The sequence below is a fragment of the Schistocerca cancellata genome, chromosome 3 (genome assembly GCF_023864275.1).
Source record: "Schistocerca cancellata isolate TAMUIC-IGC-003103 chromosome 3, iqSchCanc2.1, whole genome shotgun sequence".
NCBI lineage: Eukaryota > Metazoa > Arthropoda > Insecta > Orthoptera > Acrididae > Schistocerca > Schistocerca cancellata.
This window is the reverse complement of record NC_064628.1, coordinates 546,542,122-546,560,068: the sequence shown is the minus strand read 5'-3', so window position 1 is coordinate 546,560,068 and position 17,947 is coordinate 546,542,122. Positions and strand designations below refer to the sequence as shown.

General features: G+C 43.3%; 1 protein-coding gene across 1 annotated transcript in view; it reads left to right on the top strand.

Annotated features, from left to right (window-relative positions):
* LOC126176417 (uncharacterized) overlaps nucleotides 1-17,947 on the top strand; it is a 66,091-nt gene that overhangs the window by 35,535 nt on the left and 12,609 nt on the right. The window contains exon 4 of the mRNA XM_049923574.1: nucleotides 685-972. Within this exon, the coding sequence (XP_049779531.1) occupies nucleotides 685-972 (288 nt within the window). The remainder of the gene's footprint in view (nucleotides 1-684; nucleotides 973-17,947) is intronic.

The window sequence follows — 17,947 nt, the reverse complement described above, 5'->3', positions numbered from 1 at the left end:
TCCTAACACATTTGGCCTGGCTGCAGACGCAATAGCGGTCAGTTTACAGTCGACAGCGGACGAACTTCATTCAGCCTCGAAGCTCGTTCGTTGCGCGCAAAAAAGGAAAGAAGAAACCCCAAAAATAATCAGTCCTTATGAAAGCAAACGTAAACATACTACCCATCATTTCCCATATCAAAAGAATTCCGTCCTGCACTCTTAACCAAGAGTGCACAACATATCAGCGATGCAGGGCATTTTAATGTGGAATTGCAAACAATGTGCTCGTTCGCATCGGTAGCTGCGCCGTCAGCGCATCGGATTGCTAAGCAAAGAAGCTCGGGTTCGATTCCCGACCGGGTCGGAGATTTTCTCCACTTGGGGACTGGGTGCTGTGTTGTCCATAATTTCGTATCCTCATAATTGACACTGCTATGGAGATGGCTGACTGGGTACGGCCTGAAAGCCAACAAATTGAAAAAAAAAGAAGAAAAATGACTGATCCAATCCAGCTTCGGCGTGAATGGCTACAACAGAGCAACGCGTAGGGGTTTGGTATACTGTATGTGTGTGTGCTTCCCGTTTGACATTGAGTCCTGTTGATAGCTTCCGTTTTCTGTGTTAGCCGAAAAAACTTAAGTCTTTTCTGTTTCTGTATTACCCCGACGAAACTGAAGTCTCTTATGCCAAACCTTGTTTCAGGCGCCGCCTATGTCGGATGTGCTTTATCAGCGGCCCACGTCACCACGCGAGAATGACGCGTACTACGTGGAGATACGGGAGATGGCGAGGAAAAAACGCGAATCGGATCAGAAACAAGCGGAAAAGCAGCACAAGGAAGACTGCGAAACGTTGAGAAATCTCATACGAGCCGCTGAGGAAGCCAGGTGGAACGAAGCGAGAGAGCGGAAGACGGCGATGGACACCCAGCGAGGTGACCTCATGGTACAGTGGGCGGAAAAGCGAGAAAGGGACAGCAGGGAGCACAAGGTAAGTACTTATTTATTCGTTTATTGCTGCTAACAAATGAAACTGGAGTCTCGCTAAAATTATAATTGTATAAATATTTAAGTGTGCATTCATAAATCATCGTACGATGCTGATTAATTTGCTACAGCAAGGACAATCTATTCTAAGAACTTACCATATAGCCCCATAAAACTGAAATCGAAAGTATGCCACACTGAGTAGATCTGCCATTGTACATAGAAATTACGACCTGGTATTCTTGCGGTGATTGGTGCTCCGTAACCCGTCTATACTCAACCATTCAAGAAAAACTAATTATTACTATACACAATAACTATATACTAAAGTACTGCAGTCAGAGTTCTAATGATTTACTCTGTCGAATTTTACACTATAGAAAGCACTGGAAGTCTTTCTAACTCGTAACTGTTTTCTTTCTTTGAGCGCGAGATGACCACAGTGTGACCAGGGGAGTTGTCCTCGTATCACATCGTTAGCTTTACATCCACAGAGTGAAGTATGCCAGCATCCAACATCGCAACCCATGGGACTCAAAAAAAAAAAAAAAAAAAAGTTCAAATGGTTCTGAGCATTATGGGACTTAACTGCTAAGGACATCAGTCCCCTAGAACTTAGAACCACTTAAACCTAACTAACCTAAGGACATCACACACATCCATACCCGAGGCAGGATTCGAACCTGCGACCGTAGCGGTCGCGCGGTTCCAGACTGTAGCGCCTAGAACCTCTCGGCCACCCCTGCCGGCAGGCATTTCTCCCGCCACAACACAGCAACGGACACGCAGCTCCGCCGCTTAGTTATACTAGGAAAAACTGTCTTCTATCAGTACTCCCTTTGTAACTGATCTTCTGTAGACACTCCACGATTCGCATCATTGGAAAGACCACGTCTTGATCTTGATCTTGCCATAACTCATAGTGATGATTCTCCGCCTGCAGTGGTCGTTAGATCTTGCTGATCTGCAGTGTCTAAAATTGATATTCATTAAGTTTAGCTTTGTGTATTTAATTCGCTAGATTATCAAACGGCTACCACTTTTCTTTGTTAGGGACTATGTCATATACACAATCAGATCTTATACGCACTGTCTGCCTAAATTTAGTACATGATCAAATAAACAGCGTCAGAACAAGCCTTGAAGGCCCACTGGTACGAACTGGTCGCCGTCTCATCCTCAGCCCCTAGAAGTCACCGGATGCGGGTATGGAGGACCATGTAGTGCATGGGGGCTTTATTTTAAATATAAGGAATGCAAATATTTTTTTTGTAGCTGTCTGTCCGATTAAGCAAGTCTCGTAAACGGCTGGCCCTGACTAGTTTTAGTACGCAATCTGACTGCTTAGAATGACAACAAAGAATGTAAGAAAATTTCTGTTAGCACAATTAATTAATTAAGTCCCCAGCAACTATAAAACCTACGAAACAACAAACACAAGTGTAGCTGTTCTGTATGTGGTAGTATGACTCAACGCACATCTGGCACGGTTCTTCTTCAACAAGACAAGAATTTTTAAATACCAATTATACTGACGTGATAAAAGAAAATTAGAAATACTATAATTGCGCAAGAAAATCAGAATTACACTCTAATACAAGAACACACGCCAGATGCTTTGTTGACTGAACCTGTCATGACACATTATTCAGGTCACTGAAAGAATAAAAGAGTAAAAGAAAATACCTCCATATATATTGACGAAATGCACTCTGACCATTACAGTATCTCCATTAGAACAACATCTGCTATCTCTCCCATCAAACCACTGCATAAAACATGGAACAACACTCTCCACTACCACATCTCACTCTGACTTCACGACAAGCAGTGTCCACCACAACTTCTCGGCAAGCACTGCTTGCCGCTACGTCTCAATAAGCACTGCCAGTGGAGGCGGCGGAACAAAACTCTCTGGCGCGATCTTTGGCGCTGTGGCTCAGTGTAGCCACCTTTCGGTAGTCAGCATATCGCTCTCCCAGCCATTCAGTTTTAGTGACCGGTGTCGCTACTTCTCAGCCCAGTAGCTCCTCAATTGGCCTCACAACTGCTGACTACACTTCGCTTGCCAAGAGCACTCAGTAGACCCGGATGGAGATCCATCCAAGTGCTAGCCAAGCCCGACAGTGCTTAACTTCGGTGATCTGACGGGAACCGGTATTCCACTGCGGCACTGCCGTTGACAGTACATTGATCGTATTCGAAGAAAATGTTTTCAGGTGTGCCTACCAATCCACAGTGTACTAATCTTCTTAATTCTAGATAAATACACAGGATGAAATGCATCAGCGCTTTGGAGGCGTTCGTACGAGGGGGCTTCATCAAATAAGTTAGACACTATTATGTAAGGCCAAGTACATTTTTTAAATGATGCGTTAGACTAAGAAGTTCACAGACACATGACACTATTTTCCAACACAGACACCAAGTCTCTGTAAACAACAGTTGGAACGTTGTACCAGTCGTTCAACTCCTGGACGTTATTCACTCTTTGGTCACGGAGTCATCCAAGAACCTCTGTGTGAAGTGGTCATCGTTGGGAAGTCCGCAAATGCTGCCAAGCAGTTCCTCGATTGCCTGGACATTCTCGTCTGTTGTTGATGTCAGTGGCCTTCTTTCCTGAGCAACACCCCCCACGTCGCACGGCCTTGGTCAGATTGTTAACACCCTTCACTAGGGCTAGAGGAGACATTGCGTTTGGCCCATACACTGCCATAATCTCATGGTGACTCTTTGTGCAGTTTGAGCGGTTTGCGCACAAGAATCGTACTGTCCCGCGTGCTTTAGTTTTGGAATACGTTCCCAGTTGGCGCGCACCTCACTCACATACTGCAACGCACCAGTTATCCGTACCAAGCAGAACTGTGTCTGTAGCAGAGGTGTACAAACTCTCCTTCCAGCCTCCCTGTACCTATTCTGTCTCACTGGAGACACAATAGTACCTGTGTAATGAAGCACAATGGATAAAGCAGGTCAGCTTGGGTATCCACAAGCCTGGCAAGCTTCACGGGACCCATTCAGCCTGCTGCACCTGACAACAGCTAGTGGTATCAGTCCTTCGTGACCAGCCAAGTATATGTTTGCGTCGGAAGTTTCACTGCACTTCATTTATCATAACGGTGGGAGCTGCAGAATGAACAAACCAAACTTAAAGGAGATTGAGGAGATATTAAGAACTGGAGATGATGATGATGATGATGATGATGATGATATTTGGTTTGTGGGGCGTTCAACTGCGTGGTTATCAGTGCCCATACAAATTCCTAATATTTTCACTGTCCAGAGTCGCCACTTTCCCGAATGATGATGAAATGATGAGGTCGACACAAACACCCATTCCCCGGGCAAAGAAAATCCCTGATTTGGCCGGGAATCGAATGCGGGACCCCGTGATCCAGAGGCAGCTAAGAACTGTAGAATATGCAGCAGGCACGAAACGTGACCACATCCAGCTGAGGAAACGTTGTCCTATGTTTATGAGGCAGCTTTAGATAAATCGGTAGGTGAATCGCAGTTCAAACTGTGTAAAAAGTTACTAAATAGTCATTCGGGAACCTTGTGTATGTTACGACATGTTCTCACTCCATATATATTCTGAAGGAGGCCAAAGTCTTAGAGGCTGATAAGTATGTGGGAATGTGTGCTAATGACTTTGAGGCAATTTAGCAGAATATAGGATTTCTAAATTTAGAACAAACTTTTGATTAAAGTTGGGGAAAAATATGGTTCAGCGGATTCCGGTGGTATGCAGCGTAGTGCGAAGAAACCTTAGTAAGTAAGAAAAACTTCTTCTTTCAGACATGTGCTTTTTAGATTAACGTAATATGAAAAACGAACTTCGTGATTGCTAAAATTCATTTGAGGAATTTAGAATGAACTATTTTGGCCACTTAGAGTGCATTCAGCAAATCTGGCGCTGCAGTATAACAGACATCCTCAGGTACTTAGGTACAAAACATCTCTACTTTCATTGATGGTTTGGCTTGCTACAGAACATGTACCGGAGGTGACCTGGTATGATGGTTCGAATTGAGAATAGCCAGTACTATAGATGGAGTCAAGAACGATGGCGGTCGAATTTAGGCTTGTTCTGCGCGCCTATGTCACGCATATTCCGACCGCCAATGAGGGTTCTGTAGGGTTCTGAGTGCTCTGCTCTGAAAGCAGTAGCTAAAGCGAGCATTAAACATGAACGTAGAGAGTTGTTTAGTTCCTTCGCGTACTCTGTGTAAAATTCAACTGGTATCCCATCAGGTCCAGAGGCCTTTCCTCTTTTGAGCGATTTTAATTGTTTCTCTATCTCTATCCCTCTGTCGTCTATTTCGATATCTACCATTTTGTCATCTGTACGACAATCTAGAGAAGGAACTACAGTGCAATCTTCCTCTGTGAAACAACTTTGGAAAAAGACATTTAGTATTTCGGCCTTTAGTCTGTCATCCTCTGTTTCAGTACCATTTTGGTCACAGAGTGCCTGGACATTTTGTTTTGATCCACCTACCGCTTTGACATAAGACCAAAATTTCTTAGGATTTTCTGCCAAGTCAGTACATAGAACTTTACTTTCGAATTCATTGAACGCCTCTCGCATAGCTCTCTTCACACTACATTTCGCTTCGCGTAATTTTTGTTTGTCTGCAAGGCTTTGGCTATGTTTATGTTTGCTGTGAAGTTCCCTTTGCTTCCGCAGCAGTTTTCTAACTCGGTTGTTGAACCACGGTGGCTCTTTTCCATCTCTTACGATCTTGCTTGGCACATACTCATCTAACGCATATTGTACGATGGTTTTGAACTTTGTCCACTGATCCTCAACGCTATCTGTACTTGAGACAAAACTTTTGTGTTGAGCCAACAGGTACTCTGAAATCTGCTTTTTGTCACTTTTTCTAAACAGAAAAATCTTCCTAGCCTTTTTAATATTCCTATTTACGGCTGAAATCATCGATGCCGTAACCGCTTAATGATCGCTGATTCCCTGTTCTGCGTTAACTTTTTCAAATAGTTCGGGTCTGTTTGTCACCAGAAGGTCTAATATGTTATCGCCACGAGTCGGTTCTCTGTTTAACTGCTCAAGGTAGTTTTCAGATAAAGCACTTAAAAAAATTTCACTGGATTCTTTGTCCCTGCCACCCGTTATGAACGTCTGAGTCTCCCAGTCTATATCCGGCAAATTAAAATCTCCACCCAGAACTATAACATGGTGGGGAAATCTACTCGAAATATTTTCCAAATTATCCTTCAGGTGCTCAGCCACAACAGCTGCTGAGCCAGGGGGCCTATAGAGACATCCAATTACCATGTCTGAGCCTGCTTTAACCGTGACCTTCACCCAAATCATTTCACATTTCGGATCTCCGTCAATTTCCTTCGATACTATTGCACTTCTTATCGCTATAAACACGCCTCCCCCTTCATTGTCCAGCCTGTCTCTGCGGTATACATTCCATTTTGAGTTTATGATTTCATTACTGTTTATGTCTGGTTTCAGCCAACTTTCTGTCCCTAGTACTATATGGACGTTGTGACCGTTTATTAATGAGAGCAGTTCTGGGACCTTTCTGTAGACGCTCCTGCAGTTTACTATTAGCACATTAATATTGTTATTCCCTGTTGCATTTTGCCTACTCCTACCTTGCCGCGTCTCAGGAGGCGTCTTGTCGGGCCTAGGGAGGGGATTCTCTAACCTAAAAAACCCCCATGTGCACTCCACACGTACTCCGCTACCCTTGTAGCCGCTTCCGGCGTGTAGTGCACGCCTGACCTATTCAGGGGGACCCTACATTTCTCCACCCGATAGCGGAGGTCGAGAAATTTGCACCCCAGATCTCCGCAGAATCGTCTGAGCCTCTGGTTTAAGCCTTCCACTCGGTTCCAAACCAGAGGACCGCGATCGGTTCTGGGAACGATGCTACAAATAGTTAACTCTGATTTCACCCCGCGAGCGAGGCTTTCCGCCTTCACCAATTCCGCCAACCGCCTGTACGAACTGAGGATGACCTCTGAACCCAGACGGCAGAAGTCATTGGTGCCGACATGAGCAACAATTTGCAGTCGGGTGCACCCAGTGCTCTCTATTGCCGCCGGTAGGGCCTCCTCCACATCTCGGATGACACCCCCCGGCAAGCAAACAGAGTGAACACTGGCCTTCTTCCCCGACCTTCCCGCTATTTCCCTAAGGGGCTCCATCACCCGGCTAACGTTGGAGCTCCCAATAACTAATAAACCCCTCCCCCCGTGTGCCTGCTCGGACCTTGCTGAAGGAGCAGCCACTTGTCCACCCACAGGCAGAGCGGGCGATGCCACACGGCCAGCCTCCACATTGACCCACCGCCTCGTGCGCCGCGAACGCCGCTGAACCCGCCACTCCCCTTGGGGAGAGGGTGGCCCAACCGCGCCCAGTACCCGCGAAGATGTCTCGACAGCAGGGACAGTGGGTGAAGCATGTAACACCTGGGGTGTACCTTGCGACGCACCAGACTCCCCACTGCCGCTACACTCCGAGGCAGCAGCCTGAAGACGGCTGACCGCGGCCATCAACACGCTCAGCTGTTGGCGAACAGTGGCCAGCTCCTCCTGCGTCCGTACACAGCAGTCACACATCCTATCCATCCTAAGGAATCAATTTACTGAAGAGAATTAATCAACCTTTAACTAGACTGCTAATTCACTAAAGGCGGCTTTTTATTCACTAAACTGTGGTTGCTAGCCACTTCTTGTAGAAAACAATGAAAATAGCACTACCTGTCTCTGGACTGTATTGAAAACAAACACTAGCACTACTTGCACTATGGTTGACTAAAGGGACTCTCTCTGACTGTATTCAAAACAAACACGAAATCTGTGGAACACCATTACTAGCACTCGACAATTAAAGCTTTCTAAAAGCAAATACACACGGAAGAAGAAGTGACAAGTAAGAAAAATACAGTTAATACTTAAATTAAGGTAGCTCGCTGCACAGCAGACGTGAAGCAGACGGCAGTTACGACGACACCGACTCTACTGGCACTATGGCTGACTAAAGGGACTCTCTCTGACTGTATTCAAAACAAACACGAAATCTATGGAACACTATTAATAGCACCCGGCAATTAAAGCTTCCTAAAAGCAAGTACACACGGAAGAAGAAGTGACAAGTAAGAAAAATACAGTTAATACTTAAATTAAGGTAGCTCGCTGCACAGCAGACGTGAAGCAGACGGCAGTTACGACGACAATGATGTATACCGTTTATAACGACCATTTTCCGTATGAACTGCTCACACGCTACTGCTGTTGGAAGATAGAAAAGAAACTGACAAGCTAGTAATGCTACTCACGCGATTTCACATTCCGGTTCGGGCCGGTTTTATATGCACCACTCTGTATTACTCAAATGTCCTCCACGACTCTGCTGGCAAACTCTCGTTCTTTCGATGAAGCTTTCCATAACTTTCCGATGTACTTGCACTTCTAGCTCTAAAATTACCCTCTAAATCTCGCTCTTGAGCTCTGGAAGTGATAGTGGTTTACTGAAGTACACACGAGATACCAAGTACGAGGGGCGTTCAGTAAGTGATGCAACTAATTTTTCTTATGAAAGCAGGTTGGCTCTATCCAGGATTCCAATACACCACATTTTCCCCACTCTTTTGACTACAGAACCCTACTTTTCAACATAATCTCCGTTCAATGCGACGGCCTTACGCCACTCTGTATGCCCGTGTGGTGCCACTCTACTGATCGAAGTTGGAGCCGACGTTTTGGTGCGTCAGTAACCTCCCCATCATTCACGTACTGCTTCTCTCAGAGGGCATCTTTCATTGGGCCAAAGGGATGAAAGTCGGAAGGTGCGACTTGCGGGCTGTAGGATGGATGAAGTTTTGCGAGCACTGCCAACAGTAACGTCCAGTTGAGCAGTCAGCTGTTTAATTGTGATCCGTCGATCATCTGGAATGAGAGTGTCCGCACGTTCCAACGTCACAGGAGTCACAGCTATGTGCAGCCGGCTGGCACATGGGAAATCGGAGAGGTTTACGCGACCTTGTTGCAATAATGACAGACCTCTTGCCCAACGACTCACCGCGCTTTTATTCACTGCCAAGTCTCCACAGGCGTTCTGCAAGCGCCTATGAATATCTGTGATGCTCTGATTTTCCGCCAAAAGAAACTTCAAGACTGCGATCTGCTTGGAACATACCTTCGTTATAGACTATTTTGAAGGCTACTTATAACGCCGCCACCTATCAGAAGTTCATGAAACAACAGAGGCTGAAGCGGGAATATTGCACGATGTCCCACAACATATTCTGCATTTTTAACCAAAACTGCCTAAGAAATAAAAATGTGTTGGATTACTTATTGAACGCCGCATGTACCCCACAGAAAGAAATTAAAAGGTGTCAAATGACAAGACCTGGGTGGCCAAGTCTCCCTTGTGATAACTCACCAGAACAAGGAAGTACTCTCATAACGAGTCCATTGTTGCAATTGATATGTGACAGGTTGCGCCATTTTGTTCATACCAAACTTCCTCAGCATCCACGCGATCCAGTTCAGACCAAAAATGTTGCAGCAGCGTCCTCGGAGGATTTTGAGCTCTGACGCAACAGTTTCCACCGAGGGTCGTCAAACTGCTTCATCGTTCCTTTACCGCAACGAATTTTGTGATGGAGCACTTTGAGGAGCAACCTCTTAACTCTTGCTTCCCTTGGTACATTGATGATACCTTCGGGATATGGCCTCAGAGTGAAAATGCACTGCACCAGTTCGTCGACCGCGTCAACGGTGTTCAACCCAACATTAAAGTTACCTTCGAGTTGGGGAAGGATGGCAAGCTTCTGTTCTCGGATGTTTTAGTTGAGCGGAAGGCAGGAGGCCGACTTCGTCGTTCATTATGAATGAAGTGTACGCTCACCGACGGATACCCTTAATTCCAACAGTTTTCATCACCCTATACGCAAGTAAGCGGTCCTGAACTCCTTACCAGCCAGGGCAAAGATTATTTCTGATGACAACCATCCACAGTCTCAGTTTCAACATTTAAGACGCGTGTTCGTGGAAAATGCTTACAGCAAAGGAGAGAGTGCAGAAGCTTTCAGGTGCCACTGCCAAAGGCGTCTCGTGAATGGGCGGAACAGGCCAGACCGGGTGCATTCCATACATACTGTGACGCAACGACTAGCAGGATAGGACGCGTGTTGCAGATACATGGACAAGTGTTCCTCTCCACCTCCAAGATACGATATATGTTATGTTCTATTAAAGAAAGCCTAGGCCTTTGAGTTCCTGGCACGTATGGTGTCAGTTCTTGTGTCAGCTTCATTTTATACGCCCAAAGGTGCACATCATCTTTCAGAAATCCCCGCATGCAGAACGACCAAAACGAGCGTGACCCGAGGGTTTAATGTACACAACCTAACCGGTTTTTCTATTTGTTGGTTCCATTACGTAGACCGCAATACCATCAGGCACATGGAAAACTGAAACCATTCCGGAAAACGAGAAAACTAGATTAATAATACCCATCTATAAGAAAGGAGATACAACAGCACATGAAAACTACAGAGGTATAACACTACTAAGCACGACTAAAAAGTTCTTTATAAGTATACTAAATGAAAGGATATAAAAGTGCGTAGAAGGTGTACTTAGGGAAAATCTAGTTTACTATTAGACAGAGGAACAACTGATCAAATTTTTGTCAACCAACAAACGATGGAAAAGTTGTATGGACATAATTTACATCCGAATTTCCTATTTTTCGACTTCATACAAGCCTTTCACAGCATAAACAAGCAAATTTTACACAGAGTGGAGAAAAGTTGGTAGATGTGTTAATCTAATAAATCTGATCAGGACGACAATGAGGCAAGAGTAAAAGTAAAGATATTCAGTAGGACAAGTGAAGGCCTTGTCTTTAATGAAGGTGTGAAGCAAGGTGCTGGCGTCTCCACTGTCTTATTTAATACAGCCCTGCTCAGGGTAGTAAATAAAATAAAGAGGCGCCATGTTTAGGAAAAATTGCCAGATATGTACATATGTTGTTGACATTGCAATAGTAGGAAAAAATACGAACACACTTGAAGTAATTTACCTGGCAACGGAAACAAAAGCATTAAAAATCATTCTCATAGTAAATGAAAATAAAATAAAGTAAAAAGTGCACTCTGAGGCCAGAAGAACCCTTACAGATCTAAATATAAATGAGGAATTTTTCAAAGGAGTGGCCTCTTTTAGCTACCTGGGAGCCTTAATAATAAATGATAACCGCATTGGGGAGGCTATAAGACAAAAGATATAACCAGGGAACAGAGCTTACTTTGCAAACCTACAGCTCTTCAGGAGCACTATTTTGCAGTGCATTTCACAGTGTACTACGCCTTTCCTTGAGATATGCACGCATATCTGAAGGAACACACACGGTTACGACCTTCAGCTGTACCAAACAAAAGAAATGTATTCGCAGTTGGGAATACAATTACACTTCAGCTGCATAATTTATAGGTGCCATAGTAGGTGAATATGGATTGGGAGGAAGGAATGAAAGAGGAAGCCGCCTTGTAGAATTTTGCACAGAGCATAAATTAATCATAGCTAACACTTGGTTCAAGAATCATGAAAGGAGGCTGTATACATGGAAGAAGCCTGGAGATACTGACAGGTTTCAGATAGATTATATAATGGTAAGACAGAGATTTAGGAACCAGGTTTTAAATAGTAAGACATTTCCTGGGGCAGATGTAGATTCTGACCACAATCTATTGGTTATGAACTGCAGATTGAAACTGAAGAAACTGCAAAAAGGTGGGAATTTAAGGAGATGGGACCTGGATAAACTGAAAGAACCAGAGGTTGTAGAGAGTTTCAGGGAGAGCATTAGGGAACAATTGACAGGAATGGGGGAAAGAAATACAGTAGAAGAAGAATGGGTAGCTCTGAGGGATGAAGTGGTGAAGGCAGCAGACGATCAAGTAGGTAAAAAGACGCGGGCTAGTAGAAATCCTTGGGTAACAGAAGAAATATTGAATTTAATTGATGAAAGGAGAAAATATAAAAATGCAGTAAATGAAGGAGGCAAAAAGGAATACAAACGTCTCAAAAATGAAATCGACAGGAAGTGCAAAATGGCTAAGCAGGGATGGCTAGAGGACAAATGTAAGGATGTAGAGGCTTGTCTCACTAGGGGTAAGATAGATACTGCCTACAGGAAAATTAAAGAGACCTTTGGAGATAAGAGAACCACTTGTATGAAAATCAAGAGCTCAGATGGCAACCCAGTTCTAAGCAAAGAAGGGAAAGCAGAAAGGTGGAAGGAGTATATAGAGGGTTTATACAAGGGCGATGTACTTGAGGACAATATTATGGAAATGGAAGAGGATGTAGATGAAGATGAAATGGGAGATAAGATACTGCGTGAAGAGTTTGACAGAGCACTGAAAGACCTGAGTCAAAACAAGGCCCCGGGAGTAGACAACATTCCATTAGAACTACTGATGGCCTCAGGAGAGCCAGTCATGACAAAACTCTACCATCTGGTGAGCACGATGTATGAGACAGGCGAAATACCCTCAGACTTTAAGAAGAATATAATAATTCCAATCCCAAAGAAAGCAGGTGTGGACAGATGTGAAAGTTACCGAACTATCAGTTTAATAAGTCACAGCTGCAAAATACTAACGCGAATTCTTTACAGACGAATGGAAAAACTGGTAGAAGCCGACCTCGGGGAAGATCAGTTTGTATTCCGTAGAAATGTTGGAACACGTGAGGCAATACTGACCTTACGACTTATCTTGGAAGAAAGATTAAGAAGAGACAAACCTACGTTTCTAGCACATGTAGACTTAGAGAAAGCTTTTGACAATGTTGACTGGAATACTCTCTTTCAAATTCTGAAGGTGGCAGGGGTAAAATACAGGGAGCGAAAGGCTATTTACAATTTGTACAGAAACCAGATGGCAGTTATAAGAGTCGAGGGGCATGAAAGGGAAGCAGTGGTTGGGAAAGGAGTGAGACAGGGTTGTAGCCTCTCCCCGATGTTATTCAATCTGTATATTGAGCAAGCAGTAAAGGAAACAAAAGAAAAATTCGGAGTAGGTATTAAAATTCATGGAGAAGAAGTAAAAACTTCGAGGTTCGCCGATGACATTTTAATTCTGTCAGAGACAGCAAAGGACTTGGAAGAGCAGTTGAACGGAATGGGCAGTGTCTTGAAAAGAGGATATAAGATGAACATCAACAAAAGCAAAACGAGGATAATGGAATGTAGTCAAATTAAGTCGGGTGATGCTGAGGGAATTAGATTAGGAAATGAGACACTTGAAGTAGTAAAGGAGTTTTGCTATTTAGGGAGTAAAATAACCGATGATGGTCGAAGTAGAGAGGATATAAAATGTAGACTGGCAATGGCAAGGAAAGCTTTTCTCAAGAAGTGAAATTTGTTAACATCGAATATAGATTTAGGTGTCAGGAAGTCGTTTCTGAAAGTATTTGTATGGAGTGTAGCCATGTATGGAAGTGAGACATGGACGATAACTAGTTTGGACAAGAAGAGAATAGAAGCTTTCGAAATGTGGTGCTACAGAAGAATGCTGAAGATAAGGTGGGTAGATCACGTAACTAATGAGGAGGTATTGAATAGGATTGGGGAGAAGAGAAGTTTGTGGCACAACTTGACTAGAAGAAGAGATCGGTTGGTAGGACATGTTCTGAGGCATCGAGGGATCACAAATTTAGCATTGGAGGGCAGCGTGGAGGGTAAAAATTGTAGAGGGAGACCAAGAGATCAATACACTAAGCAGATTCAGAAGGATGTAGGTTGCAGTAGGTACTGGGAGATGAAGAAGCTTGCACAGGATAGAGTAGCATGGAGAGCTGCATCAAACCAGTCTCAGGACTGAAGACCACAACAACAACAAAGAAAATTAGTGGCAGACTAGAACTCAAACACGGGCTTTCCACTTTATGTGAGGCGCTCACATCAACTACTTCGGCTGTCCGACCATGCATGTCTGAATGACATTGCATAGTACACCATCAAACATAGACGCTGCAAAATACATATATTACATGCCCAGATAGACTGTGATAGTAAAAGTCTCTCCTTATGAGAGAATCAGAACTGTGTAACTACAGGACCTGGATGCGTGGTAACGGTTTGGGTAGATCTGGGAGGCGTGCTCTGATACCCGAAGATGTTAAGGCGACCATTCGCGTAGATCGGGAAATGCTGGTTCGAGTCCCGGTCTGGCACAAATTTCCATATGACACCAATAAATTACGCAACTGAAGTCTAATTGTATTCTCAGCTGCGAATACATTTCTTCCTCTTCATAAACAGCCTTGTTATAAGGACTAAACTCCTGGCGTATTACACCTTCACGGGTCACGCACAGGCGGGCTGTGAGTTGTGACGTCACCGTGAAACCTCCCGCTACGTCGTACTTCATTGGAGCTTATACGCACACGAATTTAACGCATACGCAGATATGAATGGAATCGTGATTTTCTATGTTTTAGTGTATTTACTGTTATTATTATTAAGATTTTCATCAGTTAGACTACTTTTTCTACGGTCGGTGAAATGCTAGTGTAAATTCTCCAAAGGACGTCAATCTCCTTCACTATCTCGGAATGCACTGCTCTTTCTTTAGGAGAAGAGACTTACAGAGGCTTAATCCTCATAGACCTGCAATACGTAGAAACCCTCTATAATGTAATTGTAAACTCTTTAACTCTATTAACAGGTTTTCTTTTTCTACTCTGGAAAGTTATGTACAACTTTTTTTCAATCTTTTAACTTTTGTATACGCTTACTACCTTTGCATTTTCCCCTTGCTGATAGCTTTCATTCTGATAAAAGTCCGTGTCCATCTGAAACACATCAGCAAAGTCCTTACAAAAGATAACACAAGATAGGCAACATAAAATCGCAGCCATTGCAATATCTTCAGATGACCAGTACGCACACTGTCCTTTCGTAACCACTTGTCGGTGAATCGGAGAGCCATGAATCACTTTTTGAACATGTTTCAATTTTAGTAACTCGACACTACATCGAGAGAGATTATCTTGTAAATCTGCAATGTTTTACCTGAGGTCTTTTACTTCTGTTTCCATAATTTCTAATTATTGGCGTAAGCACGCATTGCCGCATTCAAAGCTGTGTATGGTTAATGTTTTGTCTAGAAGAAATTTCTCATTGGCTAGTAATATATAGACCTGTAAAGTATCTTCTATTTCTTTACGGGTGCTTCGTTTTTGTGCCTGAATATTTCTATCGTTTCATCTGAGGTTGTAGCATTTGGAGTTAAAACAGCATCAGGCTTCAGCTTTTACTTCTAATGAATATTCAGCAGTTCATTTTTCATGCCCCTTTAATAATCCGAATCAGTAAAATGTTTGATTAGACGAGGTTTTTCAACTACACATGAGCATTTTCAACTGAAAATGGACCTCCATGTTTACAAGCATTTACTCATTTCGTTTCGTCTCATTGTTTTTAAGAAATGTATGACATTTAATTCCTAACTTTTTAGTTGTCTGCTGTGGAAAGCATCATTTTTCAGCTACAAACATAATCTAAAAAGAATCTCTGAATATACTGATAGTAACAGAGACGACTTGTACTAACTCGCCAGTTGCTAGTAAAAATTCACATTGCCGTAAACAACCTTGTTTTCACTCGTAAACGAAATTATCACACAATACATTATGGCAACTGCCAGCTACTTAGCGCCGGTTGGGTTCACTCTTAACATCATCGGCGCGGTTTGCTTCTGCGTACATACCTCGTGATCCCTACTGTGTATTCTGGTTTGCGTGATTACATCCTAGTTCGCCCAGTGTCACATATGGGTCAGAGGAATGGACGCTGACAGATATGAAAAACGCGCTTTTACAACGTTTGAGCGAGAAATAGTACGCAAAATTTATGTCCCAGTAAGGGAGGAGAAGGCTGAAGAATACGCTATAACACTGAGCTACAAGCATTAATACAAGAAAGAGACATAGTGTAATTTATCAAATTCCAAGGAAAGCGATGGCTATGTCACATGGAGAGAATGGCGGAGGAAAATGCAAGTGGATTGATGATGTAAATGGAGGATCTCACCAGTGTGGAATTTCAGGGGTGGAAAAGAGCTGCAAAAAACAGATAAGCATGGAGAAAAATAGTTGAAGAGGCGAAGTTTCCAAGGGCCGCAGCAGTACGGAAGAAGAAGGAGAACACGTGGTCCGTCCATTATACTGAGTCTGCGAACGGTTTCAACGTGAAAACAGGTGAAGATCGTGGAAGATCCAGCGCTGTAAACTTACTAAAATGGAAATGGACGACATTTCAAGAAGTTGCGTTCTTTATCCCTTCGTTGCCTGAACCATCAAAAACACACATATTTCCCAGGTTTTTTAATGGGTAGCAGCAGTAAATAGTAACAATATAATAATGAAATTTTCGGAATTTTAAATGTGCTTTGCCATTTTATGAAGGTGGTACTTTATAGTATCGTCTGATTCTCTAGAGCCTTGCCGATCAACAGTTCTCACTGCAGCACATTTCCTATGTAACAAATCCAAATATCTTAGACTGCACTAAGGTTACAAATCAGCGAACATTAGGAAGGTAATTACACAGTTACTAAGTGGAGTTCAGCAAAAATATTTTTAATTTCGTTGCAGGAGGAAAATACTCCACAAAATAAACATCATGTGTTTGCTAGAGACTGAACCTTTCTTTTACTACATACATCAAATATTCCTCTGTTTACTGCAAAAGTGACAAAACTTAACACCTTTCTTTTCTAATTTTACATTTTCTGGCGCCAATTTCTTCCTTTTGTTGTATATATTGCTTTCTGTCAGGATGTGACTTTTAGCTCCGGGATTGATATGCTTCGCATTCATCTGTTGCATCAGTCCCTGAGCAACATTTCTCTTAAACTGTCGCGCGGGGTGGCCGCGCGGTCTTAGCGCATTGTACGGTTCGCGCGGCTCCCCCTGTCGGAGATTCGAGTCCTCCCTCGGGCTTGGGTGTGTGTGTGTGTTGTCCTTAGCGTAAGTTAGTTTAAGTTAGATTAAGTAGTGTGTAAGCCTATGGACCGATGATCTCAGCAATTTGGTTCCATAGGAACTTACCACAACCACCACCACATCTCCTAAACTCCTGAAGTAGAATCTTTCCACCGCGCGGGATTAGCCGAGCGGTTCATGCGCTGCAGTCATGGGCTGTGCGGCTGGTCCCGGCGGAGGTTAGAGTCCTCCCTCGGGCATGGGTGTGTGTCTGTTCGTCCGTAGGATAATTTAGGTTAAGTAGTGCGTAAGCTTAGGGACTGATGACCTTAGCAGTTAAGTCCCATAACATTTCACACACATCATCATCACGTCAGAATCTTTCCGAATAGTTCAGAGTGCAGTTCATAAGCAGTTTGAAATACTTTTTGGATCTTCTTCCCAGCCCATAAGCAGATCTACTTCTTCAGCATAATCGACAAATCCCATATTATAACTATACTACAAACGAGCACTGGATGTTGATTTCTGAATATTGATTTTCTTGCCGTCCTCCTGATTCCTGGAGGCAAATATTACTTCTGCTCCATGGTAATTGGAAGCCAAATACACAATTTTGCCGTTTTTCAACGAAGTACCCCAATTTCAGAGGATGACATCGTCTAATGAAAGTCACCTCTTTTTATTTCACTAGAACGTGAAAGGCCTGATCGGAAACTTTATGTGCATACCGTCATTATGCCACAACCCAAAGTTTTCTTTACTCTTGCCTTACAGGAAAGAAAAAGTGAGTAAAAAGTTTATCAAATGCCAGTCTCCTGTTTTTGCGTCTAAACATCTCTGAAGACCTAAGTATACCCTAATGCACAATTTTCAGATTCCCTCTCCAACACTTCATTTTTCGTTTGATAAAAATCTATGGCAAGAATGTAGCTATTCACGTCTGCAGTACGCTGAAGTTAGTACTCGTGTTGTACAAGCTTCATTGCTTT